We start from the raw sequence: 27653 nt of genomic DNA on the forward strand, positions 1-27653 counted from the left end.
TGCAGTGTGTAGATGGAATGTAGTGTAGGTTTCAGTGTGTAAATGAAGTGCAGTGTATAGATGCAGTGCGTAAATGGAGTGCAGTGCGGCTGTAGTGCAGTGTATAGATGCAGTATGTAGACACAGTGTGTGGCTGGAGTGCAGTGTATATATGCAGTATCTGGCTGGAGTGCAGTGTATATGCAGTGTGTAGATGGAATGTAGTGTAGGTTTCAGTGTGTAAATGAAGTGCAGTGTATAGATGCAGAGTGTAAATGGAGTGCAGTGCGGCTGTAGTGCAGTGTATAGATGCAGTATGTAGACACAGTGTGTGGCTGGAGTGCAGTGTATAGATGCAGTGTGTGGCTGGAGTGCAGTGTGTAGCTGTATTGCAGTGTGTGGCTGTAGTGCAGTGTGTGGAGTGCAGTGTATAGATGCAGTGTGTGGAGTGCAGTGTGTAGCTGTAGTGCAGTGTGTGGCTGTAGTGCAGTGTGTGGACTGCAGTGTATAGATGCAGTGTGTGGAGTGCAGTGTGTAGCTGTAGTGCAGTGTGTGGCTGTAGTGCAGTGTGTGGAGTGCAGTGTATAGATGCAGTGTATAGATGCAGTGTGTGGCTGTAGCGCAGTGTGTGGAGTGCAGTGTATAGATGCAGTGTGTGGCTGTAGTGCAGTGTGTGGAGTGCAGTGTATAGATGCAGTGTGTGGCTTTAGTGCAGTGTGTGGAGTGCAGTGTATAGATGCAGTGTGTGGCTGTAGTGCAATGTGTGGAGTGCAGTGTATAGATGCAGTGTATAGATGCAGTGTGTAGCTGTAGTGCAGTGTGTGGAGTGCAGTGTATAGATGCAGTGTGTAGCTGTAGTGCAGTGTGTGGAGTGCAGTGTGTGGAGTGCAGTGTATAGATGCAGTGTGTAGCTGTAGTGCAGTGTGTGGAGTGCAGTGTGTGGAGTGCAGTGTGTGGCGTGCAGTGCGTCCGTGGCTGTCACCAGTTGCAGGCGGCGGGCTCAGTAGTAGCGGCAGCTGATCAGTAGGAGGATGGTGTGAGTGCAGCAGCCCCGCTCTCCTCCTCTCTCTGTCTCCGGCTCTGTCTGTCTCCCCCTCCTCCCCTCTTCCCCGGGGTCTCAGTGCCGGATGGTGTGCGGGGCTCCCCGGGCAGGGGATGTGATCTGCCCGGGTTCAGTCACTCAGCGGTCGCCGCAATGATCAGGATCTTCCCGGACTTCAGCGTGCAGGTGACGGCGGCTCCAGGAGCTGGAGGGGCTCCTCCCGAGCCCGGGGCGGCCAGGAGCGGGGGCACCAACGGGAGCCACCCGCACAATGTGCCCGGGGTCAGCTCCTACCAGCAGCGGTGAGTAGGTGGCATCTCCGGGGTCATGTGGCATGTGGTATTGTTCCTCTATGGGCGATGAGTTGTTCTGGGGGTGGGGGTCTGCCTAGTTGGGAATGTGGTACCTCAGTCATTACACCCCCAGCCTGCATCCCTGGCATCATCGCCGCCTGGTATATACATTGCTTGGTGCCATTCCTTAAGGAAACCTCCTCCTGACAGGTCTGCTGGAGCCGAATCTGGGGGGGATGTCAGGCACTTGGCTATGGTGAGTTTATGGGGGGCGTCCCGGGCTTGATCGTCCTCAAGCATCAAAACCAAAGTCATCTGGAAGCAGAAAGACTTACTATTAACTAATACCGGGCATTGTGCTGGGTGAGGAGGGCTCCTGATGGCACAGGAATCTCCAGAAACAGCCTGGAGCTGGGATGGCAAGTTTACTACAGCCAGTGCCCATTATGTGCCAGGGCTAGGACACACTCATACAGCATGGTGGGCAGCAGGACCCTCAAAGTAAATCAGAGCAGGTCTAGGGTGATGCATGCATGGACCATGTGCATACATACATATATATATATACACACACACATTATTCACACACACACACACAGACACACACACACACACACACACATATACAGACACACATATATATACTGTATATACACACACACATATATACACACACACACACACATATATACACACACATATATATATATATATATATATATACACAGACACACATATATATACTGTATATATACACACACACATATATACACAAACATATATATACACACACACACATTATATACACACACGTACACACACACATATATATATACACACACACATTATATATACACACATATATATACACACATATATATACACACACACACATATATACACACACACTTTATATATACACACAGACACACACATATATACACACACACATTATATATACACACAGTCACACATATACATACACACAGACATATATATATATACACACATTATATACACACACATATATATACATATACACACATAATATACACACACACGTACATATATACACACACACATATAAATATACACAGACACATATACACACATTATATATACACACACACATATATACATACACAGACACATATATACACACACAGACACACATATACACACATATATACACACACATATCTATACACACACATATATACACACACACACACACACACACACACACATATATATATGTATATACATAGACAAACACATAAAGATATACAAACTCATATATACACACTTATATATGTCATACATGAGAACTGTTTTTATATCAGGAAGTAGTTATAATTTTTCATCAGAAGTATTTGGCGTGCACTTATTCTGTATGTTGTTGTCTAAGGCATAAAGATAAGGCAGTTTTATGTATAAGACGGATGTGTTACTATGTATATAACATATAGGAGGTTTATCTGCTGCACGTTGATAGCTTTCCATTTGCTTCAAAAATAACTACTTTCCATGCCTTGTCCTGCTCTGTGCTCTCAGTCATGAATCCCCTATTTTACTATTACCTTTTTCTATTTCTACCTTTAATTAAAAATTAGTAAATGTAGTAGAATTAAATGACCTCACATAATACAATGTAATATGCTGTAAATCCTATTGTGTATGTTTCCTTTATATAGAGCTGGGATTGAATAATGTACATCCATATTAAAGTTTCTGCACCTGTCTGTAAGCTTTACCCATCACTATATGTGGCTGTCACTGTCTGTGAGCGTCACTAAATCCATCCTGTTCTTGCTGGACCCTTGCTGGAGAGTGCGTTACAGCTGCAAGACACTTTGTAGTGTTCCATTATAACATATGTGGCATGTCTTCACAGTCTATAGAAGTTATGTATATGAGGAAGACTGAGGAATGTGGGCACATATAGCTTGGAATGCAACACATGCATAGAGATCTAGAAACCCTTCATGGTGAGGTTATATAGACTGGACACTAGTAATTGCACTTATTTATTTATATATGTATGTACCGTGTTGATATAAATATTTACACAAAGTTTGGTGCCAAGTTCTGTAGACAGGATGCACTTTGTGCATGTCTAATATACCTAATATACATATATATTGCACATATTACACACACATATATGTATGTGTATATATATGTGTATATATGTATATATATATATATATATATATATATATATATATATATATATACACATACACACCTGTTACATCGTGTTGTATATTGATAGAAAGATGAATTATCAAGCATAGCTGTGGGAATGAACAGACATGTAAGACTAATTTATCATTGCAAAAATTCTATTCTATAAACTTAAGCTGTTGTCCCCTTTTGGATGAATTATATGATAGTAATAAATATATATTTTTTATTCTATTATTTTTTTTTTTTCTCAATATATTGAGCGGATTAGATAAGTCACAAAAAGGAAAAACTCAGAAATCATATCTGTATAGAATTATATATGGTGCCTACAATTTAGACCATATATATGTGTGTCTGGGTGTGTGTATATACATATATATATATATATATATATATATATATATATATATGTATATATATGTACACACACATCTGAATTGTGCTGGCCTCGGCTGTACATTTCTATTAGGGCTTTCTATCTGATTCCTAGTTGTTGGCCTATTATGAGCAATTTCTAAAGCATTGCGAATATCTCTCCATCCCAATCTCTGGATGTGATTGAAGCTCTAATACTTTCCAAGCCGTGTCCTTCAGAGGTGGATGAGAATTGGAAATCAGCAGGGGTTAATCATATTCCTCTCTCTACCCGCACCTTGTTTATCAGAACATATGGAAATGGCCTGTCACTCCCCAAAGTGCTAGGGATCAGTCACAGGATTGGGACGAGGGAAGGAGGGGGAGCAGAGGTCAGCCAGGAAAGACAATAAGACATTGATTTCAACGCAGAGCTTGCAATCGAACATTGTAATCTCAGTAAACAAAAAAAAAAAAAACGTCACCCCATAAAAATGTATTGCAATGGCACCTAACTCCACGCGGATACACGGTACCGTAAATCCAGGTGTCTAGAGGTCTGATATCAAACGGGAATATTTTTCTTTACTGATTTTTCGCTTTTTCATGTTCTCTTTTTCGCTGGATCTGAGTTAGTCACTACTTGTTTTCTAGAATACAAAATATCAGATATATCAAGTAATGTATCACAGTAAAATCCAAGGCGGAGCCCATATGTTAACTTTATTTATACAGTATTTTCTTTTAGTTTCTATTCAGTTTTAAGTGAAAACAATGTAGCATTTCATGATTACGTTTTTTTGCAGCAAGCACATGAAAGATATTTTCAATGCGTAACCTTTATTTCATTGGTTTTTTTTTATTATTATTATTTAGAAATGTTCAAGGAAGACAATTCATATTGTCACACTTTCTTTTTTTTTTTCGTAGCATATGCTATCGGTTTAAAGGCATTTCTACAGCAGGCAAGAGCCTTCTTCACACATCACTGCAGCATCTTTTCAAAGGAAAATAGCAATACTCTTTTCGCTAACGCTGATTACAGAAGCGATCATAATCCTGATTACATTAACCCCTTTATGGCCTACACAGATAGGATCACAAAGTGAGCGGAGTGGCTGATGAATGTGGAAAAAAAAAGGCCAAGCAGACTGGGGAGATTTACAGCTAGATGCCTAGAAGCACAGGCCAGACAAAAATTATATCCTATTTTTATATACGGTAATTGAAAATACTATATGCTGCCTAAATAAATATATATATATTTTATACACACACACATATATATATATATATATATATATATATATATATATATATATATAAATAAATATATATATATATATATATATATATATATATATACATACACACACACACACACTTTGGATTTCCCTATAAATCATTGCTATTCAGGCTTTCATATTGCTCTCACTACATTGTATGAATGCACATCTTCATTTGTTCCATTAGTGAACCTTATTTCTGGTGACTGGGAACATGTTTTAGGATTCTACCTAAAATGAAATCTTCACAGTCATACTACTATCACTAATAGCAATGCCTTATAAATATTATTTTATAAATGTACTTAAATCTAACAATATATTTATATGTTCCTTGAATATTGGCTAAGGCATCTTCATTCATTTATTCAGAAGTTTCCTAGTATAGTTAGCTACTAGTGGCAATGTTTCAATATCACGACCATAGATTAGACACAGGACATACATATATTTTTACCTGTCACGTCAGTAGAATCAGATGCATGATGCGCCCAGGTTCTTATATATGTAGCCATTGGATCATGTGCTGCACGTGTTGTACGGAGGCGAACATATATCACCAAAAGTCAAAGTGTCAAAGTAGACTAAAAAGAATTTGTTTAGAAATGTTGCCATCTAATATTTACATTGCCTAAGAATCCAACTTTCAGATATCTGTAAAATATGACCTTGACCTTGCTGCTTGGGTGAAATCATGGGTTAATTTAGTAAATAAGTAAAAGCCAGTAGGAACGGGATAAAGTGTTTTGTGCAGGAAAGCAAAGTGGCGCGTACATCATATATATATCATTTATGTTAAGATCAATATATGACTCTTTTTTTATGAGCAGCCTCAAAGACGAGCACAAATATCAATGCGCTAGGTAATTATACTTTTTATAAACCTAATATTTTTTAACTCTGCAATTATAATGTTTGACGGAAGGCTACGAAACGTAAGTGTCCTCCCTATGAAATGAAGAACATAAATTCAGCCAGCAACATAGTGCTGTAATGTGCACAGGTTGTATGACGATATGCGTGTATTTATTGCCCGACTATATATACTAGAAGTGCCTTAATCACTTCTGCCCGTGATCCTGGCTCTCGTTTACAGGACTGTACACATAGGACATACTGTATACAGGGTCTATAGACTTGATGGCTGGCACTGACCTGGAATTTGGCTTAATGACAGACATCATTCTGAAAGTAACAATACGTAGTATTAGGAATAGGAGTATTTCCTGGCATCTGACTTTAGGACAACGCACGGAGATCTGGAATTGGCATGGATATATTCAGTTGTGTCTAGCCCTTTAAAGCGCACAATAGTAAAATGCTGCACACGGTATACATTGAATTACTAGCAAATAATTGAATCAGTGAGTTTGCCACCCTGTACAGCACAGAAAGGAGGCAGAGCAGCCAGTGTTTGCTTTCAGAAGAGCCCCGAAATTCAATTATTCTTCAGGCAATCTACTTGTACTACCATTACTTTAGAAGCCAGCTGTCCAAGCCTTTTTGCTGTCAAAGTGGCCCCCAGCTCTTTGCCGAATAATGTGCGGCCGATTCGCCTGGTGCATGAAGAGTTAACCCATCAATGGCATTGCCCTGTATCTTGGCAGACATAGCTTCCAGCATCACCTATCAACTCTGCTCGATAAGCTGGAGAGGGGAGGGCTTATACCCAGGGCCTGAGCGAGGGGAACGTCAGCCCCTGTAATTGGAAGATGTAAAACACTGTGTGATCAGTATTGGTTTATTGACATGTCCAAGGATTTTTGCTTCTATTGTGACCTCCTATTTATTCTTTTTTTTTTTGCTGTCAGGTCCACACACTAGTATAGATGTATTGGTAATTTATAAATGGAATATATATCCTATCTATCAAAGGTGGGGTGTGGACATGTACGGAGCATGTAGGGAGCAAATATATGTGCACACGTGTAGGAAGCATGTGCACAAACAATACCGATTTACACATCCCTTTATTGCATGCTTACCACTCTTATTATTATCCTTTATGTATACAAAGCTGATAAGCCCCTAACAATCTATTATATCTAATGTAACACACGTGAAAAACGACTGCAGATTTGCATTAACCTGCTTACTTTATGTCAGTGGTTAGTTTGTGACAGCTGGAATTTCTTCTGTGTATCTATGTAATATAGAAAAAAATATATATTCTATATGTTTCACATCATATCGGCTATTGGCTGGATGGAACTAACGGAAACAAGCAGGGTGGTCATATGGGTGTTTTCTTTTTATAGTTGGTGTTATTTGGCGTCATTGTATATCACTTGTCTATTATAAGCCAAGGTTGTCTCAGTTTGTGCAACAAGAATATGTAATGCCACTCCGCTGTACAGAAAGCTCAGGATATTCCATGTAGTATCAGCTCTAATATCAGTTCAATCCCGCCGATACCAGGAAATGCCAATCAGCACTGCACGCGGGGAGCAGCAATGACAAGACTAAGGTGATTACACTTGGATTGCACAGGAGATGGACTAGAACAGGTCTCGGTAGATGCATAATGTTATGATGGATGACATTGTGGGATGTGAGATCAGAGAACTATTCTGGCCCATCTACTTTCCCTTCTGCAGAAGAACATCAGATCCACCAACGGTGGTTAGCTCACCCTAACCTTATCAGATGTCTTATGCATCTTACAGCGGGAGTCTTATGGATCTGCATGGATAAATGTGCCACATGTCATCCGATTTTTTAAAGTTGCTAGATAAACTTGCATTTAGTGCGGTTTTTCTATGATCATTGATGATGCATGTCTATATACTGTACATAGCATGTATAATATGGTATAACTAGTCACCCAGGCATGGAACCACCAGACATCACAATTTGTCATTACACCATTGGTATAGAGCAGAACAATGGGTATACGTATGGGGGGTAAGGTGGGTAGCAAGGGTATTAAGTGGGTAGGTATGATATTAAGACATATTGGAAAAATATCTTCAATTCTATAGTATCCCAATAATTTCACAGACTTCATGTTTCAAATAATATAGAATTGTTCTATTTCTAAACCTGAAAATATTTCCCACAAAATGTTAAAGGGCTTCTCCTGCCACTAAAATTTTTTTTTACAAACCACTTTGAAGGTAATAACAAAAGAAGTTATACTCATTTTTCCAATCCCCAGACTTCCCTGATCCAAGGGGTCTTTGTACATACTGCTTCAGCGATGGCATCCCAACATGTGACCGCTGCTGGCCATCACTAGCTGTAGCAGTTCACTGGATACTAGGGGCTAATTGCACTCCAGGGAACATATAGAGTTATATGGCATCGCAACAGATGTTTACCTTTCAATTTCTAATATATATATGTGTATATATGTGTATATATATATATATATATATATATATATATATATATATATATACAGCTCTGGCAAAAATGAAGTGACCACTGCTAAATTTTCACTTTTTCTGATTTTTATTTTTATAGGTATATTTTGGAGTAAAATGTAAATTGTTCTTTTATTCTATAAATTACTGACAACATGTCTCCGAAGTTCCAAGCAATAATGTTTGTATTTGTTTTCTGAAAGTAAGAAATAGTCAAAATAACAAAAAAATACATTGCTTGTAGACCTCAAATAATGCAAAAAAAAAACAAGTTCATAATCATTTAGAAACAAAAATACTATTGTTTTAACTAAGGAAGAGTTCAGAAATCAATATTTTGTGGAATAACCATGATTTCTAATCACAGCTTTTTAAAATTTTGACCATTTTTCCTTTTTCAGAAAAAAAAATACAAAATTTGTTGCTTGGAAATTCGGAGATGTTGTCAGAAATTTATAGAATAAATGAACAATTTACATTTTACTCAAAAATATACCTATGAAAAGAAGAATCAGACAAACTGAACATTTTGCAGTGGTCTCTTAATTTTTGTACATATACACTATGCCTTGAACAGTATTCCTGCCCTGTGAACTTTTCCACACTTTTTCACAATACACCCAGAAAGGTAAGTGTATTTTGGGGGGATTTTATGTGATATACCAACACAAAGTAGCAAGTATTTTAAAAATATAAATCTCAAAATTGTGACAATCATGTGTATTCAGTCCCCAGAGTCAATACTTTGTAGGACCACCGTTAGCTGCAATTACTACTGCTGGTCTTTTGCACATCTAGAGGCCAAAAGTTTTGCCCATTCTTCTTTGCACACTTGCTCAGTGAGATTGGACGGAGAAGTCTGTGAACAGCAATTTTCAAGCCTGGCCACATATTCTCAATGTGATTTAGGTCTGGACTGTGACTGGGCCATCCACACACATGAATATGCTTTGATGTAAACCATCCATTGTAGCTCCGGCAGTATGTTTAGGGTCACTGTCCTGCTGAATGGTGAACCTACACCCCAGTTTCAAGTCTTTTGCAGCCTTTAGCAGGTTTCCCTCCAGGATTGCCCTGTAATTAGCTCCATCCATCTTTCCATCAACACTGACCAGCTTCACTGTTCCTGCTGAAGTAAAGCCTCACCATAGCATGATGCTGCCACCACCATATAGGACGGTGGGGATGGCATTTTCAGGTTGATGTGCAGTATTAGTTTTCCACCACACGTAGAGTTTTGCATTTAGCTCAAAAAGTTTTACTTTAGTCTCATCTGACCAGATCACCTTCTTCCACATGCTCTTTTTGTCCCTACATGGCTTTTTGTAAACTGGAAATGGGACATCTTATGGCTTACTTTCAAAAATGGCTTTCTTCCCACACTTCTATAAAGGCCAAATTTGTGGAACATACAAACTAATAGTTATCCTGTGGATAGATTCTCCCGCCTGAGTCTCTGCAGCTCCTCTATAGTGACCATGGTTTTCTTGGCTGCTTCTCTAACTAGTGCTCTCCTTACTTGGAATGTCAGTTTAGGTGGACAGCCATGTCTTGGTAGGTTTGCAGTTGTGCCATACCCCCTATATTTTTGTATGATAATTGAACAGTGCTACATGAGATGTTTAGAGCTGGGGCTATTTTTTTTATACGTTAACCCTGCTTTACTCTTCACAGAGCAGCTGTAGTTATACTGAGAATAAATTACACACAGGTGGACTTAATTTACTAATGATGTGACTTCAGGAGGCAATTGGTCACTCAGGATTTTATTTAGTGGTACAAGAGGGCTCAAAAAAAATGCACAACACAGTTTTCAGATATATTCAAATATTTAGAAAACTATATCATTTGCTTTACACAATCACAAATACTTGCTACTTTGTGTTGGTATATCACATGAAATCCAAATAAAATACATTTAAGTTTGTGGGTGTAACGTGAAAAAAGGAGGAAAAGTTCACAGGGTATGACCACTTTTTTAAAGGCATTATATATATATATATATATATATATATATATATATATATATATATATATATACACAGTACAGACCAAAAGCTTGGACAGACCTTCTCATTTAAAGATTTTTCGGTATTTTCATGGCTATGAAAATTGTACATTCACACTGAAGGCATCAAAACTATTAATTAACACATGTGAAATTATATACTTAACAAAAAAGTGTGAAACAACTGAAATTATGTCTTATATTCTAGGTTCTTCAAAGTAGCCACCTTTTGCTTTGATGACTGCTTTGCACACTCTTGGCATTCTCTTGATGAGCTTCAAGAGGTAGTCACCGGGAATGGTTTTCAATTCACAGGTGTGCCCTGTCAGGCTTAATAAGTGGGATTTCTTGCCTTATAAATGGGGTTGGGATCATCAGTTGTGTTGTGCAGAAGTCTGGTGGATACACAGCTGATAGTCCTACTGAATAGACTGTTAGAATTTGTATTATGGCAAGAAAAAAGCAGCTAAGTAAAGAAAAACGAGTGGCCATCATTACTTTAAGAAATGAACGTCAGTCAGTCCAAAAAATTGGGAAAACTTTGAAAGTGTCACCAAGTGCAGTGGCAAAAACCATCAAGCGCTACAAAGAAACTGGCTCACATAAGGACCGCCCCAGGAAAGGAACACCAAGAGTCACCTCTGCTTCTGAGGATAAGTTTATCTGAGTCACCAACCTCAGAAATCGCAGGTTAACAGCAGCTCAGATTAGAGACCAGGTCAATGCCACACAGAGTTCTAGCAGCAGACACATCTCTACAACAACTGTTAAGAGGAGACTTTGTGCAGCAGGCCTTCATGGTAAAATAGCTGCTAGAAAACCACTGCAAAGGACAGGCAACAAGCAGAAGAGACTTGTTTGGGCTAAAGAACACAAGGAATGGACATTAGACCAGTGGAAATCTGTGCTTTGGTCTGATGAGTCCAAATTTGAGATCTTTGGTTCAAACCACCGTGTCTTTGTGCGACGCAGAAAAGGTGAATGGATGGATTCTACATGCCTGGTTCCCACCGTGAAGCATGGAAGAGGAGGTGTGATGGTGTGGGGGTGCTTTGCTAGTGACACTGTTGGGGATTTATTCAAAATTGAAGGCATACTGAACCAGCATGGCTACCACAGCATCTTGCAGCGGCATGCTATTCCATCCGGTGTGCGTTTAGTTGGACCATCATTTATTTTTCAACAGGACAATGACCCTAAACACACCTCCAGGCTGTGTAAGGGCTATTTGGCCAAGAAGGAGAGTGATGGGGTGCTACGCCAGATGACCTGGCCTCCACAGTCACCAGACCTGAACCCAATCGAGATGGTTTGGGGTGAGCTGGACCGCAGAGTGAAGGAAAAAGGGCCAACAAGTGCTAAGCATCTCTGGGAACTCCTTCAAGATTGTTGGAAGACCATTCCCGGTGACTACCTCTTGAAGCTCATCAAGAGAATGCCAAGAGTGTGCAAAGCAGTCATCAAAGCAAAAGGTGGCTACTTTGAAGAACCTAGAATATAAGACATAATTTCAGTTGTTTCACACTTTTTTGTTAAGTATATAATTCCACATTTGTTAATTCATAGTTTTGATGCCTTCAGTGTGAATGTACAATTTTCATAGTCATGAAAATACAGAAAAATCTTTAAATGAGAAGGTGTGTCCAAACTTTTGGTCTGTACTGTATATTTCCATTCAATCTTATAGGCAACTATGAAACTTTTTTATATATCCTAATAGAAAATGGCACTGTCTGCAAATGTTTAGAAACCTCCTCAGTCATCAAAAAATCTAGAAAAACAAAAAAGTCCATTTCGATAAGTCAATAACTGGGGAACAGGCTTTTGTAGGAACACTTACGAAATGCCCGTACTCTGATTATTGGCCCGTCTAAATGGGACATTAAATGTCACCTTTCTTGGCGGCGCATCGTCCTGTCTAAACGGTTGTGATAGTGACAATATGATGTTCTATCGGTATTAGAATGATCATATTAACAATCGTTCTCTCTGTGTTAAAACATTGTTTGGCCTGTCTAAACAGGCTGGTAAACAACTGCTGATTTTTTTGTATATAGCCCTTTGGTCGTTTAATGACATGGATTGTGCCGTGTATGGTAAATTCAGCATACATCTAGAAAACCAAATGGGTTTGAGGGAGATGCAGCTGCAGGTTCTCACTCAATGTTTCAGGGAGAGAGATTATGGAGAATTGTAGGGTAGAAGTAAATCAATAAATTATAAATATATTAATTAAATAATAATAAATAATAATATATTCTATTCTATATTATTATTACTACATTATAATAATACAAAATAATCAAAATACATAATAAATAATGATAAATTAAATTATGAATAAATCACGGCAGATAGATCATCCTACTCTGCAAACATGGAGGAAAACAATTTACAGGAACCGGCAAGGATTTGAAAGAGAACTAATATGGCACTGTAGACTGTGAACATAGAGCTGCTTCTCTGTAACAAATTTTAATGACCATATTATTAGTCAGTGGATCATATTTGGCTCATTTTGGTGACGTCCATGCAATATAGACTTTCTAGAGGTTGGTAAATAAATGTTAGCTGAGTTTGGTTGGTCGTAAATACAGCAGAAAATGCTCCAATGTGAAAACACGTCATAGTGGAAAATTGTCAAAATTATATCCAGTCCAGGTAAACAACAACGTGACAATGATAGCGACACAACTCTCTGTCCTGGTGATATGCTGGAAGTGCATAGACAATTATGTAGACAATATGGTATTATTTTATGTAAGGCTTTGTGCACACGTTGAGTATCTGCAGCAGATTTTTATGTCCCCCCAAAAAAACCACAGAATGTAGGCTTGAAAAACGCTCGTTTTTCATGCGTTGGTGCTTGAACTTTTTTTTCTCATTCATTGACATGGGTGAAAAACTCTTCAGAAAAACAAGAATTGACACGCTACTGTAAAAACGCTTTGATGGTTGAAATCCGAAAGGAAAGAATAAGCAGCGGGGGCAGGAGATTTCAGAAATCTCATTTACTTTGCTGGAACGGTAAAGAACAGTGTTTTTCACTCTTGAAAAACATATGGAAAAAAGGGTATAAGTTCTCATAAAAAGTTTCATATTTTGCTGTGCTTAAGATTTACTGTAAAAAAATAAGAAATCCTCAGTATTTACCCAATAGATGAGTGGACCTTCAATTTAGGTGAGAATAGGGTAGCCTAAAAATGTAGCATTGCCCATACATGTGTTACGTTACTGAGAGATACATTACTGGAAAAGTGAAATTTAATTTGGCCACACTAAAAGCTCTGCTGAATATATGTGCAAGCTGCTAGTTAAAATAGGACAAATTAAGAAGTCCAATATTACAGCAATTCTAATTACCATCGACTTCTTAATTAATATTATTGACTTCTGAATTTATCTTGACCCCAAGGTTGGGGTTACAAATGTCACATCATGTTGCAGTGGCTTTGCAGCTACACCAAAATAGACAAAATGTTTCCCTTGTTGCTTTCAACCTAAAATGATTAAGAGATCATGTACGCCTAAGTACCGTATAATGTTGTTTTTTTGTATTTGTAATTATTAATATGCACAATAAAATGAATCCAGTGGTAAAAATCACTGAAAATATTTCCATGCCCATACTTGGCCACATACTAGTAAATGAGTCGTGATTGACAATAGTCTAGATTTTAATTATTTATTTTATACTCTTTTGTTTGGTGTTGGTGGCCGGCTTTGTAAAAGGGACAGCAGGAAGTGCAGCCATATTGATTGTCGCATTTCTCTCAACAACTGTTGGCGTATTGTTGCTGGTTGAATATGTGGACATCAAGACAGCTAAATGTCTTCTAAATGTTGCTTCTCATTCAATTTATGGGTGGAGGCAAACAATTCCCATGTGTCTCATCCCATGTCATAAGTTGCAGCGATTTCAAACCTAAGGGTATGTTCACACTGGACGAATTTTTTGTTCCAATTTTCTTGGAAAAAAGACATCATTTATTACAACGGAAGCAAGATGCATAAAATCTTACTAATTTCACCTGTGCACTGCTAAATAATCTGTTTGGAATTTGACCTCTTGTGCGGATTTGATATTTGATTTTATATTTATATCATTTAGGATATGTTCACATGTGCGTTTCCATCTCGGACTTCTCCTAAAATAAGTGTTGCGAAATATGTAGGGGCTATATAAATAAAATTATTGAAAAAAATTATTAAAATTACAGACTTAATTAAAGAATCACATTGGAGTCCATTTAAATCAAAATAACCTACGGTATATCAAATCTATTTTGAGAACGGGACCCCAGTGCTTTACTATCCCACCCTTTGTTGATAGCGCCTTAACTAAAAAGTCAACCTTGAGAGCATGCAGTGTCACTGCAGGAGCTGGGTGGGCTTGCAGACATCCCTCTCTCCTGATAATAATAATAATAATAATCTTTATTTATATAGCGCCAACATATTCCGCAGCGCTTTACAGTTTAACAGTTTCAAACACAACAGTCATAGGTAACAATGTTAACAATACAGTAATAAAGCAATGATCTGAGGCCACTGATCAATAGAAGTGGCCTCAGAGAAAGGAAGGGGGAATAGGGGTGCGCCAGTTCGACTCCTGTAGTGTCGGAGTGTGCATGCAGAGCCATGTTTTCGGTTGAAAACTCGGTTCTGGAATCAACATAGGGAAAGGCATGGTATTTGAAAGGTTGAAACAGTTCGCTGACCGCTTAGCCTCACCAAGGGTGCACCAAGAACCCTCATCTGCATAATGAATGATTGTTTTTTGGTTAACAATATCTGAGAAAACTGGACTACAGCAATGATCTTAATATGGTCTGAGTCCCTTATATGACTAATTACTTACGGTAGTTTAAATTGCATTTTGGGGGGGACAGACTGTCTTTAACTAGCAGGTACCTGGCTTGTAAATGTTTAGAATTGCATAGGCAAAAGCGGACAGCACACTGATACCGTCCTAGTTGCATGTGTGTGTGCTATCCGTTTTTCACAGACTGGTGGCTAAGAAAAGCTTGGGGATTTTGTGTTTTTTTCATAAAAGCAGTACGATTACGGTTTCGCACTGGAGCGTCAAGGGTCCTCTAGTACCACTGACTTCAGCTACATGCAAATATTACATTACCCTCATTCAAAAATGTAACTATGATTCCATATATGATTCTATTTACCACATTCCACTTTTTTTTCTCTGATTTCCCTAAATGGTTGATTCAAATTAGTCAGTATAATGTTCAAATCATCAACCATTAGAGTATAAATCACATTTTATTGTGCAAATCTCCCAATGAGAACAGTATTTTTTTCAAAACCACAAAAACTCAAAATGCACGGTTTCAAATAATTATGCACAACGGAGCTTCCAGTCATTTTTTATAGGTTGTTAAGAACTGAAAATGGTCATTTGTTGAATTTGCAGCATTAAGAAGAGGTCACGTTTACTGAAATCAAAAACATATTAACAGGCCAAGTAACATGATAACATAAGACCCCTTCTTTGCCATCACCTTGATAATTCTTGCATCCATTAAACTTGTGAGGTTTTGGATCTTTCCTTCTTGAATTTCTTTGCAGGATGACATCCAAGAAGTAGCGTTTGCAGGATGTCAGAATAGCTTCCCAGAGCCGCTGTTCTAATGTGAACGGCCTCCCACCCTCATAGATCTTTTGCTTGAGGATACTTCATAGGTTCTCAATAGGGTTGAGGTCAGGGGAGGATGGTGAACCACCATACGTTTCTCTCCTTTTATGCACATAGAAGCCAATGACTCAGAGGTTTTCTTTGCAGCATGTGAAGGTGCATTGTCATGCATGAAGATGATTATTCTATGTTTCCTTGTGGACCAGTGCGAGCCTGTACGGATAACACACTAATGGTAAAACTTTGTCTGAAAAATACAGATCTAGCACAGTGATTGACTAAATTTTGCATACATGAAAAATCACTCAGTATGTGAACTTGGCCTAAGTGTGCATTCACACAACTGTATTGAAAAATCACTCAGTATGTGAACTTGGCCTAAGAGTGCATTCACACAACTAGTGTGCATTCACACAACTGTATTGTACAGTTTATTTCCCCTTCGCCTCATTTGGAGACAGACCATGGGTGTATGCTGCTGCCACCAGAGGCTGACACAAAGTAATACAAAGAAAGCTAGCTCCTACTCTGCAGTATACACCCTCCTGCTGGCTCCAGCTAACCAGTTCTTGCTTAGTGTCCGTAGGAGGCACACTGGGGTCTGCTATTCAGACCATACTTTTTTATTTTATTTTTCAACTTTTACTTTTTAAACCTCTTTTCAGGAGGAAGACTGGGACGACAGACCCTTTCAAGGATTTGATCTACCCCAACCAACAACAGGCGAGCACTGCGAATGTCGCCTCCTCGTATCCTCTCCTGCGATGTGGGATGCCATGCTTGAGCTATACTAGGGGCGACGGTTCCCTTCAGGGCGCCAATCTCCCCGCACTAGCAACAGACGGGAGCATGGAGTGTCACCTCCATGTACCCCCTTCTGTGCCAGGCTACATCCGGACATAGCCCTGTGAAATCCTAGGGGAGTGAACCCTGAGGATACACAGAGGCCCCAAATGGCATCCGTGCTGCTCCCACTGCACCACCACTGAATGAACAGCAGTGCTGCAAGGAGCTGGATGGTCCCTCTCCACCTCACCTGCAAAAGGGGTATGATGGATTGAGGGTTTCTGCAACGTCCACATCGCAGCCGAGCTGCTCTTGCAAGCAGAGTGCAAGCCTTCCCTCCTCCAGCTCTGGCGGTGAGTTTGGGATCCAAGGGGGGGCTACTGCAGCACGTTGCGGCCCTCATGTTGGGGGGTTCCCACAGCGTCCCACTTTCAGTCAGTGAAGTTCTGGGTCCGGGGGCCCCCACAACGTGTTGCGGCCCTTGGTCCCTTTCTGGTTGGGCACCGGCAATTTATCTCCCAGCTTCGGCTTGTGCTAGACCGCAAGCCGGTAACTCCCGGCCGGGCAGCGGTAATTGACTCCCCGCTTCGGCCTGCGCTAGGCCGCAACCTGGAGGTGCCACCCACACGATGAATCGTCCCAGCGGCCCCACCCACGATCCTGGGCCACAGGATCGGAGCTCAGATCTGGACAGGATCTGAACTCAGATCTGGACAGGATCTTGGATGCATCTGCTCAGAGTAAGGGTCCACTGTATTACTCCCCTCCCCTCGGCAGTATCCCCTTTTATCATTTCTGCAGGAAGCCCTATTAAGGGGCTCATAGAAGGGTACATGTAATTCCTGTCAGTCTGCTCAGTACTCGTCACTCTACAAAACCTGCGACTCCAAATACGCTCAGGAGCCCCCCCACTGTCACTGAGCCCAGTATACCTAGTCCCCCTAAGTGGACTTCGTCACTGTCACAATCCATGTCTCATCTGGCCAAAGCGACTGAATCCCTCTGTGGATTGCATGGCTCCCCTGACAGAGAAAGATGGACCCCCCTACCACGGGGCCGTCAGCTAGTGAGGGCCGCAGCATTCCAGAAACGTGCAGGCAAATGGAAAACGGACATGTAGTATGTCTACTTCGCTATCTTGTGCCTTGGCATCTGCGAGCTCCACTCCTCGCTCTAGCGAACAGGATTTACTTATTGAAGCCGTCATCCACACTCTGTAGGTTGATGAGGACTCCAGTTCTGCTCCAGATCACGCTGTCCTTCAAAGGACTAAATTCTCTCATACAACATTTGCCAGTCACCCGGACAGGGAGTGTCTGGATAAGCGATGCACTACATAGGATGCCGTGCCTGCTGATTTTCAGAGGCGACGGGTCCCTTAAAGGGCACTGATCTCCCTATACCGTCAGCATTCAAGCGCGTGGAGTGGCGCCCCCATATATCCTCTCCTGCGACGTAGGATGCCATCCCTGGACTGTTTTTTAGAGGTGACGGGTCCCTTAAAGAGCACTGATCTCCTCACACCATCAACAAATGAGCACATGGAGTATGCCTCCATGTATCCTCTTCTGCAGCCAGACCTAATGCCGGACTACCAGCCCTGTCCACACGGGGCCTGAACTCAGTGGATGTACAGAGGCACTCCTTTTGGCATCCGAGCAGCCCCCACTGCATCACCACTGCTTAGCGAATGATGCAAGGAAGCGGACGGTCCCTCTCCACTTCCATGTTAAGGGGATGATGGATTGATGGTTCATCACTTTAACCCTACACCATCCAAAGACAGCAGCGACAGCAAGAGATAATTAATCCTGGCCTGCTGGATACAGCTGCGCATTCTACCACCCAGCAGTTTTCTCCGGTAACCTCTCTACCCTTCATGGGTTGCTAAAGTAAGGGGCTCCTGATCGGAGACCTTAACTACTTCGATTCAGCGGAGGCAGTACAGCTGGCCAATTAAATCTCTCGAGCGGGAGACTATGTCGTCCACACATCTTTGGACGCAGCTAGTTGTGCAGCGCTGTCAACAGCAAATGCCATTACATTCAGAAGGGCATTGTGACTCAGAGGATGGAAAGCGGACTCTGCGTCCAAAAAGCCGCTGACATCACCCTGTTACCAGAGTGGTCGGTTACGTTCCCCATGCAGGAACTAGGGTTGCAAGTGTCCTATAGACTTAACCAGCAGTGGACGGGTTGTCCTAGACAGGCTAGGTCTTTGGAATCTAGGTTCCAATTAAAAGGATGGGAAAAGTTTGACCGATCCTGGACCTCAAACTTCTAACAAGTTTGTCAAGGCCTGCCGTTTTCGGATGGAGTCCCTCTGTTTGGTCATTACCTCAATGGGAAAAGGTGGAGTTACTGGCATCCATTGTCATTCGGGCTGTTTACTTCCACTTTCTGATTTTTTTTCCCCCTCGCTAAAAAAAAATAAAAAATCCTGTGCTTCGACATTCAGGAACAGCATTTCAGTTCATGGCTTTGTGTTTAGGTTTTGCTTCTGCTCCCTGAGTATTCTCAAGGGTCATGATGGCTGTCGTGTCCAACTTACACTCTTGGGGAATGGTCATCCTGCCCTATCTAGACGACTTTCTAGTTAAGGGACCGTCTTTCCAGTACTGTGCTGAGTCTGTCTGTATCACTTGCGATACCCTTTCTCGCCTTGGCTGGCGGAAAAACTTAAACAAGTCTTCCCCATTTCCAGCCTAAGAGATATCCTTTTTTGAGGATGATCTTGGACCTCGTCTCCTCATTCCATCCAATTTGCTATGAAGATTCGGGGGAAAATGGTGGCAGCAATGGAAGTAGTCCTTTTCACTCAGCTTGTCTCTGCGGTCAGACGGGTTTCAGATGGTGGACTCTGAGATACTCCCTCAACGAGGGGAAATCCTTTCTTCTGGTTTAATGGCTAGTAGTGACTACCGATTCCAGTCTTTTGGGCCGGGGAGTGTTACCACACTGTTCTAAGGCGCCAGTCAACTCGGGAACTCCCGATCAATGTTTTTGGAGATCCGAGAGATACGGTTAGCCTTACAGCAGTCTGTAACTGTCTCTTGGCGGTCACCCCATTCGAAGTCTATCGGATAATGCCACGGCCGTGACGTACATCAATCATCAAGGGGGTACCTGCAGCCGGGCGGCCATAGCTTAGTCCGCTCACATTCCCCGATGGGCAGATGTCTAACACTCGGTGATCTTGGCGGTACAAGAAAACTTGGTGGCAGGCTTCCTCAGCTGCCTGGGTCTCGCCTCAGGTGAGTGGGAACTCCATCCAGAAGTCCTCCAACAGATCTGACTTTACTGGTGTTTTGTTAAGGTTCAAAGAATTGTGATGAATAAATAAATGCTCACAGGACAATTGAATAAACTAAAATGAATTTACTTAATAAAAGATAATAAATTTAAACAGTCACTCAAAATAACACATAAGCAATAATCATACATTACATAGCATGGTAGGAGTTCATCACTGACCGTCCAGGAAGCAAGAGAGAGCCCAAAGCACATGTGTCCTCTGTTATATCTGTCCAGCTCCCAGAGGCGTGTCCAGCCCCCACTTGTGGGGAATGATGTCCTAAGTAGGGTTGAGCGACTTTTATTTTTATAGGATCGGGTCGGGTTTCACGAAACCCGACTTTCTCAAAAGTCGGGTCGAGCAAAATCGGCCGATCCTATAAAAAAGTCGGGGTCGGCCGAAACACGAAACCCAATGCAGTGCAATGGGATACTATGGTTCCCAGGGTCTGAAGGAGAGGAAACTCTCCTTCAGGCCCTGGGATCCATATTAATGTGTAAAATAAAGAATTAAAATAAAAAATATTGATATACTCACCCGTCCGGAGGCCCCTGGACATCACCGCTGGTAACCGGCAGCCTTCTTTGCTTAAAATGAGCGCGTTCAGGGCCTTCCATGACGTCACGGTTTCTGATTGGTCGCGTGCCGCTCATGTGACCGCCACGCGACCAATCACAAGCCGTGACATAATTCTCAGGTCCTAAATTCCTAATTCTAGGAATTTAGGACCTGAGAATTACGTCATGGCTTGTGATTGGTCGCGTGGCGGTCACATGGGCGGCCGCGACCAATCACAAGCCGTGACGTCATCTAAGGCCCTGAACGCGCTCATTTTAAGCAAAGAAGGCTGCCGGTTACCAGCGGTGATGTCCAGGGGCCTCCGGACGGGTGAGTATATCAATATTTTTTATTTTAATTCTTTATTTTACACATTAATATGGATCCCAGGGCCTGAAGGAGAGTTTCCTCTCCTTCAGACCCTGGGAACCATAGTATCCCATTGCACTGCACTCATTCTTAGGAAGGAAGGCTGCCGGAAAGAAGCCGAGGGTGAGTATATTCCTATTAGGTATATACTCACCCTCGGACGCGCCCTGCTTCTTTCCGGCAGCCTTCCTTAAGAATGAGCGTGTGAAGGGCCTTAGATGACGTCACGGCTTGTGATTGGTCGCGGCCGCCCATGTGACCGCTCACGCGACCAATCACAAGCCATGACGTAATTCTCAGGTCCTAAATTCCTAGAATGAGAAATTTAGGACCTGAGAATTACGTCACGGCTTGTGATCAGAAGCCGTGCCGTCATGGAAGGCCGTAAACGCGCTCATTTTAAGGAAAGAAGGCTGCCGGTTACCAGCGGCGATGTCCAGGGGCCTCCGGAGAGGTGAGTATATCAATATTTTTTATTTTAATTCTTTATTTTACACTTAAATGTGGATTCCGATACCGATTTCCGATATCGCAAACATATCGGAACTCGGTATCGGAATTCTGATACCAGATTCAGAAGATCGCCGACCTCATGGCCGACCCCACATAGGGGTCGGGTCGGGTCGGGTTTCATGAAACCCGACTTTGCCAAAAGTCGGCGACTTCTGAAAATGGCCGACCCGTTTCGCTCAACCCTAGTCCTAAGTCTATTGTCCACTGGCCAAGGTACATCACCTCAATCCCCAATGAAACCTGATTTACCAGCTTTTTTGCAACTGGAGGAGGGGGCTTCATGTAGGACACATGGCAGAACAACTGGGGGATGGGCCTCTGAACACATGTGGGGGAAATATATATATATATATATATATATATATATATATATATATATATATATATATATATCTGATTGAAACCATATTAATAGCTCTATAATTTGTATTAATTAATTGGAGTGTTGAAATAATTTAATATATATATAATACAACACAACTGGGGATCTCCGGAGGTAGATCATATGGCGTCCAGACTGAATGCCAAAGTTCTCAAGTTCATAGTTCGATCTCGAGACCCAAAAGCCATCGCAGTGCATGCTCTGGTTCTCCGTGGTGCTAGTTCCGTTGCCCTCTTCCACTACTTCCAAGAGCCTTTAGGTACGGAAAGGATCCCAGTCATTCTGGGTGATCCGGACTGACCACATCAAGCATTGTTTGCAGAACTAGTACAATTCGTCGTCATCTTTTTCTGGCGATTGTCGGATCGTCCACAGGGAATGCTTTGTCACGAGATCCCAGGGGTCCCATGTTTCTCAACTTGGCCATTGAATCCTGGGTTCTGACCCAGGTGGGACTATCATAACTAGTTGTCAGCGACTTGTGCTTGTGAGTCCGTTTCAGTACACTTTTTGCTTGGGGCAGAGATCTCAGACGCTTTCCCCATTTTATTTTTTTCTTCAAAGCAATCAGAATTCAAGCCGGGCGCTCTGCTCGCTGAAAGTCCAGATTTTGGCTTTATCGGTCTTATTGCAACAAAACGGCAACTAAGGATTTCAAGCAGGGTGTTTCACATGTGGGCCTTCCCTATCACATACCGCTAGATGTTTGGGACCTTAACTGTTCCTGGGAGTCTTACAGAAGACTTCTTTTGATCCCTTTCATGATGACCTTTACTTGGCATGGAACGTCGCCTTTTTTCACGACGGTCACATCATTCAGGAGTTTTCGGAGCTGGCCGCTCTGTCCTTTCAGATGTTTTTTTACCTTATTTCCTTCAAGGCAAGGTTGTCCTCAGGCCGTACCTGTCCCTTGTTGCCAAGGTGGTATCGCCTTCCACCGTTACGAGAACATTGTTCTTTCCTCGTTGAATAGATAAACGTGTGCACAACTAATAAGGGTGCCAGAGTAGGTTCCCACACCGTTAGCATATTAACAAGAAACTCGGCACTCAACTTAAGTGATCATATGATAATTTAATGTTGTCCACAGTTGTAGTAAACAAAACGTTTCGGTCTTACATCAGACCTTTTTAAGTTACCGATTAAAGTGTGTCTATTAGGTCAGGTGGAGCAATAGATTCAGTTGAAGATCACTAGATTAAATGACTTTCCGTCATGAGGGAAAAAAAGCAGTGGAGATGGTAGAGCCTGTACGCATATAGGATCAAGTGCGCCGTGCGTCAGTGGCGCAGTGGCGTGTGCAGACGCGGTGTCCACTGCTCGTCCTGTCACTGCGTCCGCACACGCCACTGAGGCACAGCGCACTTGATCCTATATGTGTACAGGCTCTATCATCTCCTCTCCTTTTTTTTATCTCATGATGGAAAGTCATTTGATCTAGTGATCTTCAACTGAATCTATTGCTCCACCTGACCTAATAGACACACTTTAATCGGTAACTGAAGGTCAGATGTAAGACCGAAACGTTTTCTTTACTACGACTGAACAACATTAAATTATCATTTGATCACTTGAGTGCCAAGTTTCTTGTTATATTGTTCTTTCCTTGTCTTGTTCAGCTCCAGTTCACAAGATGGAACGCATTATCTATGCTCTGGACAAGGTGAGAGCTTTGAGAAGGTACGTATCAAGGATGGCGTCCTTCCGAAGGTCGGTTGCTCTATTCGGACCTTCTGATGGTCACAAGAAGGGTTTAGCCGCTTTGTCGGCTATGATAGCGAGGTGGATTCGTTCAACCATCCAGGAGTCCTTCCGTGTCAGGTCAGCCTATCCCAGCGGGGATCAGGGCCCACTCCACTCGGTCGTTTGGTTTTTCTTGGGCCATTAGGCTCCAGACGTTGGCAGAGCACACCTGCAGGGCTGCAGTTTTGCCCAGTCCACACGCATTCTTGAAGCAATATAATTTTCACACTCAGACTTCCGCAGATGTGAGACGAGGCAGGCAGACTCTGCAGGCTGCGATAGCGCACTTTTAGGTAGCTTTTAGGGCCTGATCTGTTATATTGCTCCCACCCAGGGACTGCTTTGGGATGTCCCACGGTCTGTGTCCCCCAATGAGGAGAAGGAGAAATAGGGATTTTTGTGTACTTACTGTAAAATCCTTCTCTCCGAGCCATTCATTGGGGGACACAGCACCCACCCTGTTAATAGCTTTGTGCTTGTTCGGCAATTTGACATGTTATACTCTTATATGTTGTTATTGATCTCCTACTACTTTTGCACTGAACTGGTTCTCTGGGAGCCAGCAGGAGGGTGTATATTGCAGAGGAGGAGCTAACTTTCTTTGTATTACTTAGTGTCAGCCTCCTGGTGGCAGCAGCATAACACCCATGGTCTGTGTCCCCCAATGAATGGCTTGGAGAAAAGGATTTTACGGTGAGTACACAAAAATCCCTATTTTATGGCCAAAATTCCCAAGAAAACCGCTAGTCTTCTGACCTGAGATATCAGCCACATAGGTAGATACAAGGCTGTTAGGTTAGGTCAGTGCGCACAGGTGGCCATTGTTCTCGGCCAAGCAGGTCCTGGATACACAGGACGATGTTTTGCTGAGAACGATGCTCTTTTGTGCAGTCCTCTGCAACCTGTTCACACTGTACGATTATCGGCAAACAAGCCTTCCTAGGAATGCTCATCTTAATATATACTTACCTTGTAATGTCTTCACATCCTGTTCCATCCAGATGTTTCCGGATCCAAGAATTCCCTGCGGCGGAAGTTCACCGACCTCCATATTGGGACACCCAAGTGATGGGTGTATCAATATGGAAACTGCTGGTGGTACCAGCCTCTTGCGCAGTATCACCAGTGGAACACCGTCGCACCACACACAGTATACGCCGTACGCACCACACACACTGTTTATGCCGTACGCACCACACACAAGCACACACACTGTGTACGCCGTATGCACCACACACACACACTATGCCGTATGCAGCCTCTTGTGCGACACCACCAGTGGAACACCATCACGAACACGCCGCCGCCGGGATCAGCCGAATGATTCACTGACCGCTGCCATCTTTGTACAGGAGGAGCGCATGCGCAGTTTTAAATGTGACTGCCGCTATCTGTGTGCACAAAGATGGCGGCGGTCTGATTTACTGCACCTGTGCGATTTTTAAAATAAACTTTCGTTTGTGAGAAAACCCCTTTAAAAAGCAAATATCATGCAAACATGGCTCCTCCTAAAAAGTACGCCATGACAATGAAAGTAAAGCAGTAAAGGCACAACGTCGAAGACAACAACAGGCAAATGAGTCTCTTGAAGAGCAACACCATCGGTGGGACAAAAACAATGCATATAAACGTAGGCGTCAAGCACATGAATCCCCTGATGCAAAGTTATTAGATTATCAAAGGATGCCATTAGGCAACAACAGCGCCGCAAACAGAAATCTGCAGTCTTAACAGCAATACCATGGTCACAAGATGACCCATTGGAACCAGCACACCACACCTTTGTAATAAATTTTTCCATGTTACTAAAGTGTTACCTTTACCTACTTTGCTTTCATTTTAACACAGGGGGAGGGGTGAGTGCACATAGGAATGAGGACACGGGGGAGACAGCTCAAACGAGAGAACATGAGGGAAGAAGACAGCACAGTGGTGGAGAGAGAGAGCAGACAAGGGGGAGAGCAATGGGGTACAGACAGGTCAAAGAAGAGATGACATGAGAGGAGAAGACAGCAGATGGAAGAGAGAGAAAGCGCACAGGGGGGAGACAGCTCAAACGGAACAGCACATGAGGGGAGAACACAGTACAGTAAGGAGAGAGACAGCAGACAAGGGGGATAGCACATGGGGTAGACAGGTCAAAGAAGAGAGCACAGATGGGAGAAGTCAGTACATGGTGAAAGACCGAGTGGATAGGTGGGTGAGCACATGGGGGGAGATTCTCAACACTGCAAAGCCTGCCCCCATCATGACATTACCACCCTCCCGACGCGATAGCAACGGGCCTCCACCTAGTAAGCTATAATCTCACAATGTGAATGGACCTCCAGTCTGAGCCTTCTGTCCCAGTGATATGAGGAAGACTGATGTGGGGGTTCTTTCCACCAATGTAGACTTTGATATTGTGTTACTACACTACAATAGTAGCGTTTGATCAGCTAGGGACAACAATGAACCACATTTACATCAGTGGGAGAAATTATCTTCATAGAAAATCATTGCAATTGTTACAGATCTATTTTACAGCTTGTCCCTGTACCAGTCGTAGCTCAAAACACTGAACCACTTTTCCAATTAGGGGTAGTCTTCACATCTGTGTCCGGGCACATAAAAGAATTGCATGTAAAGGGGGGATTTCCTGTAAAAGCCAGTAAATCAGACACAAATGTCCTCCCTTCTCTTCATTCTGGAGCACCACTGCACACTAGGGTTGAGCGACCTTTAGTTTTTTAGGGTCGAGTCGGGTTTTGTGAAACCCGACTGTCTTAAAAGTCGAGTCGAGTGAAATCGGCCGACCACCGTGAAAAGTCGGGTTTCGGCCGAAACACGAAACCCAATGAAGGAAATTTTTTTTTTTTTCTCTCTCTCTCTCTCTCTCCCCCTCCGTCCCAGCACAGAAAATTTCGTATTGCACATTCAAAATCCCTACTGCGCACAAGCGATAACATGACGATAGGCGTTCACTCCCCTAAGACCTATGTCATCACTCTGCCCATGCTCATTCATTGGCTGAAAAAATGGCGCTAAACGCGTCATACGAAACGCGACTTTGGCGCCAAGATCGCGTACCGCATGGCCGACCCCGCACAGGGATCGGGTCGGGTTTCATGAGATGCCGACTTTGCCAAAAGTCGGCGACTTATGAAAATGAACGACCCGTTTCACTCAACCCTACTGCACACCACAACTTGACAATGGCAGCAGTACCTTTGTGTGGCAGTGGTGGGAGTGGGGGGAGCACGGGAATGACGAGGCAGAGTATCTGAACATCAGTGTGTTTCGGGACTAAGGAGGTAACGGGGTAGTTTGGGGTCTGCTGTGGGGTTCAGAAACGGAGAAGCCTGGTTCTTCCTGGGCTGTAAACCGGGAGTGTCTTTTATTTGGGGATTGGTTTGGGGTCTCTGAATTGGGTTTGAGGGTCTTTTTTTTTAGCGGTCTGATTTTTTCATTTTGAGCTATGACTAGTATCAACTTTTTAGAGGGTCTGGTTTACACTTCTTATTGATTGAAAGAGACAAGTCTCGGGACTGTGTTATTTTAGGAGTTTGTGGCTATGATCTGTAGTGTGTGTGTGTGTGTGTGTGTGTGTGTGTGTGTGTGTGTGTGTGTGTGTGTGTGTGTGTGTGTGTGTGTGTGTGTGTGTGTGTGTGTGGGGACTTGGTCTGGTGTCTATATTCTAGAAGACCTGGGCTTGAACTATCCACCCTATTAGTTTAGAAAGCCTTGGGGAATTTGCATCCATGTAGTCTGTATTTGTGGCGCATGGTCGGTATTTATTTTAAGGGGAGCTTAGAGGGAGCCTGTCCGCTGATCCATGTTCCCTGAACCACAGACAGCA

General features: G+C 42.4%; 1 protein-coding gene across 5 annotated transcripts in view; it reads left to right on the forward strand.

Annotated features, from left to right (window-relative positions):
- Positions 1-950: 950 nt before the first annotated feature.
- Positions 951-27653, forward strand: part of NPAS3 (neuronal PAS domain protein 3) — a 616056-nt gene continuing 589353 nt past the window's right edge. For 3 of the 5 annotated variants that reach the window (XM_077261116.1, XM_077261131.1, XM_077261123.1), the window contains exon 1: positions 951-1323. In XM_077261116.1, the coding sequence (XP_077117231.1) occupies positions 1175-1323 (149 nt within the window). In that variant the 5' untranslated portion in view covers positions 951-1174. Of the gene's footprint in view, positions 1324-1455; positions 1571-27653 lie in introns of those variants that run through there. The other 2 variants (XM_077261174.1, XM_077261144.1) reach the window with 2 other exon arrangements.

The sequence above is a fragment of the Ranitomeya variabilis genome, chromosome 1, assembly GCF_051348905.1.
Source record: "Ranitomeya variabilis isolate aRanVar5 chromosome 1, aRanVar5.hap1, whole genome shotgun sequence".
NCBI classification, from domain to species: Eukaryota; Metazoa; Chordata; class Amphibia; order Anura; family Dendrobatidae; genus Ranitomeya; species Ranitomeya variabilis.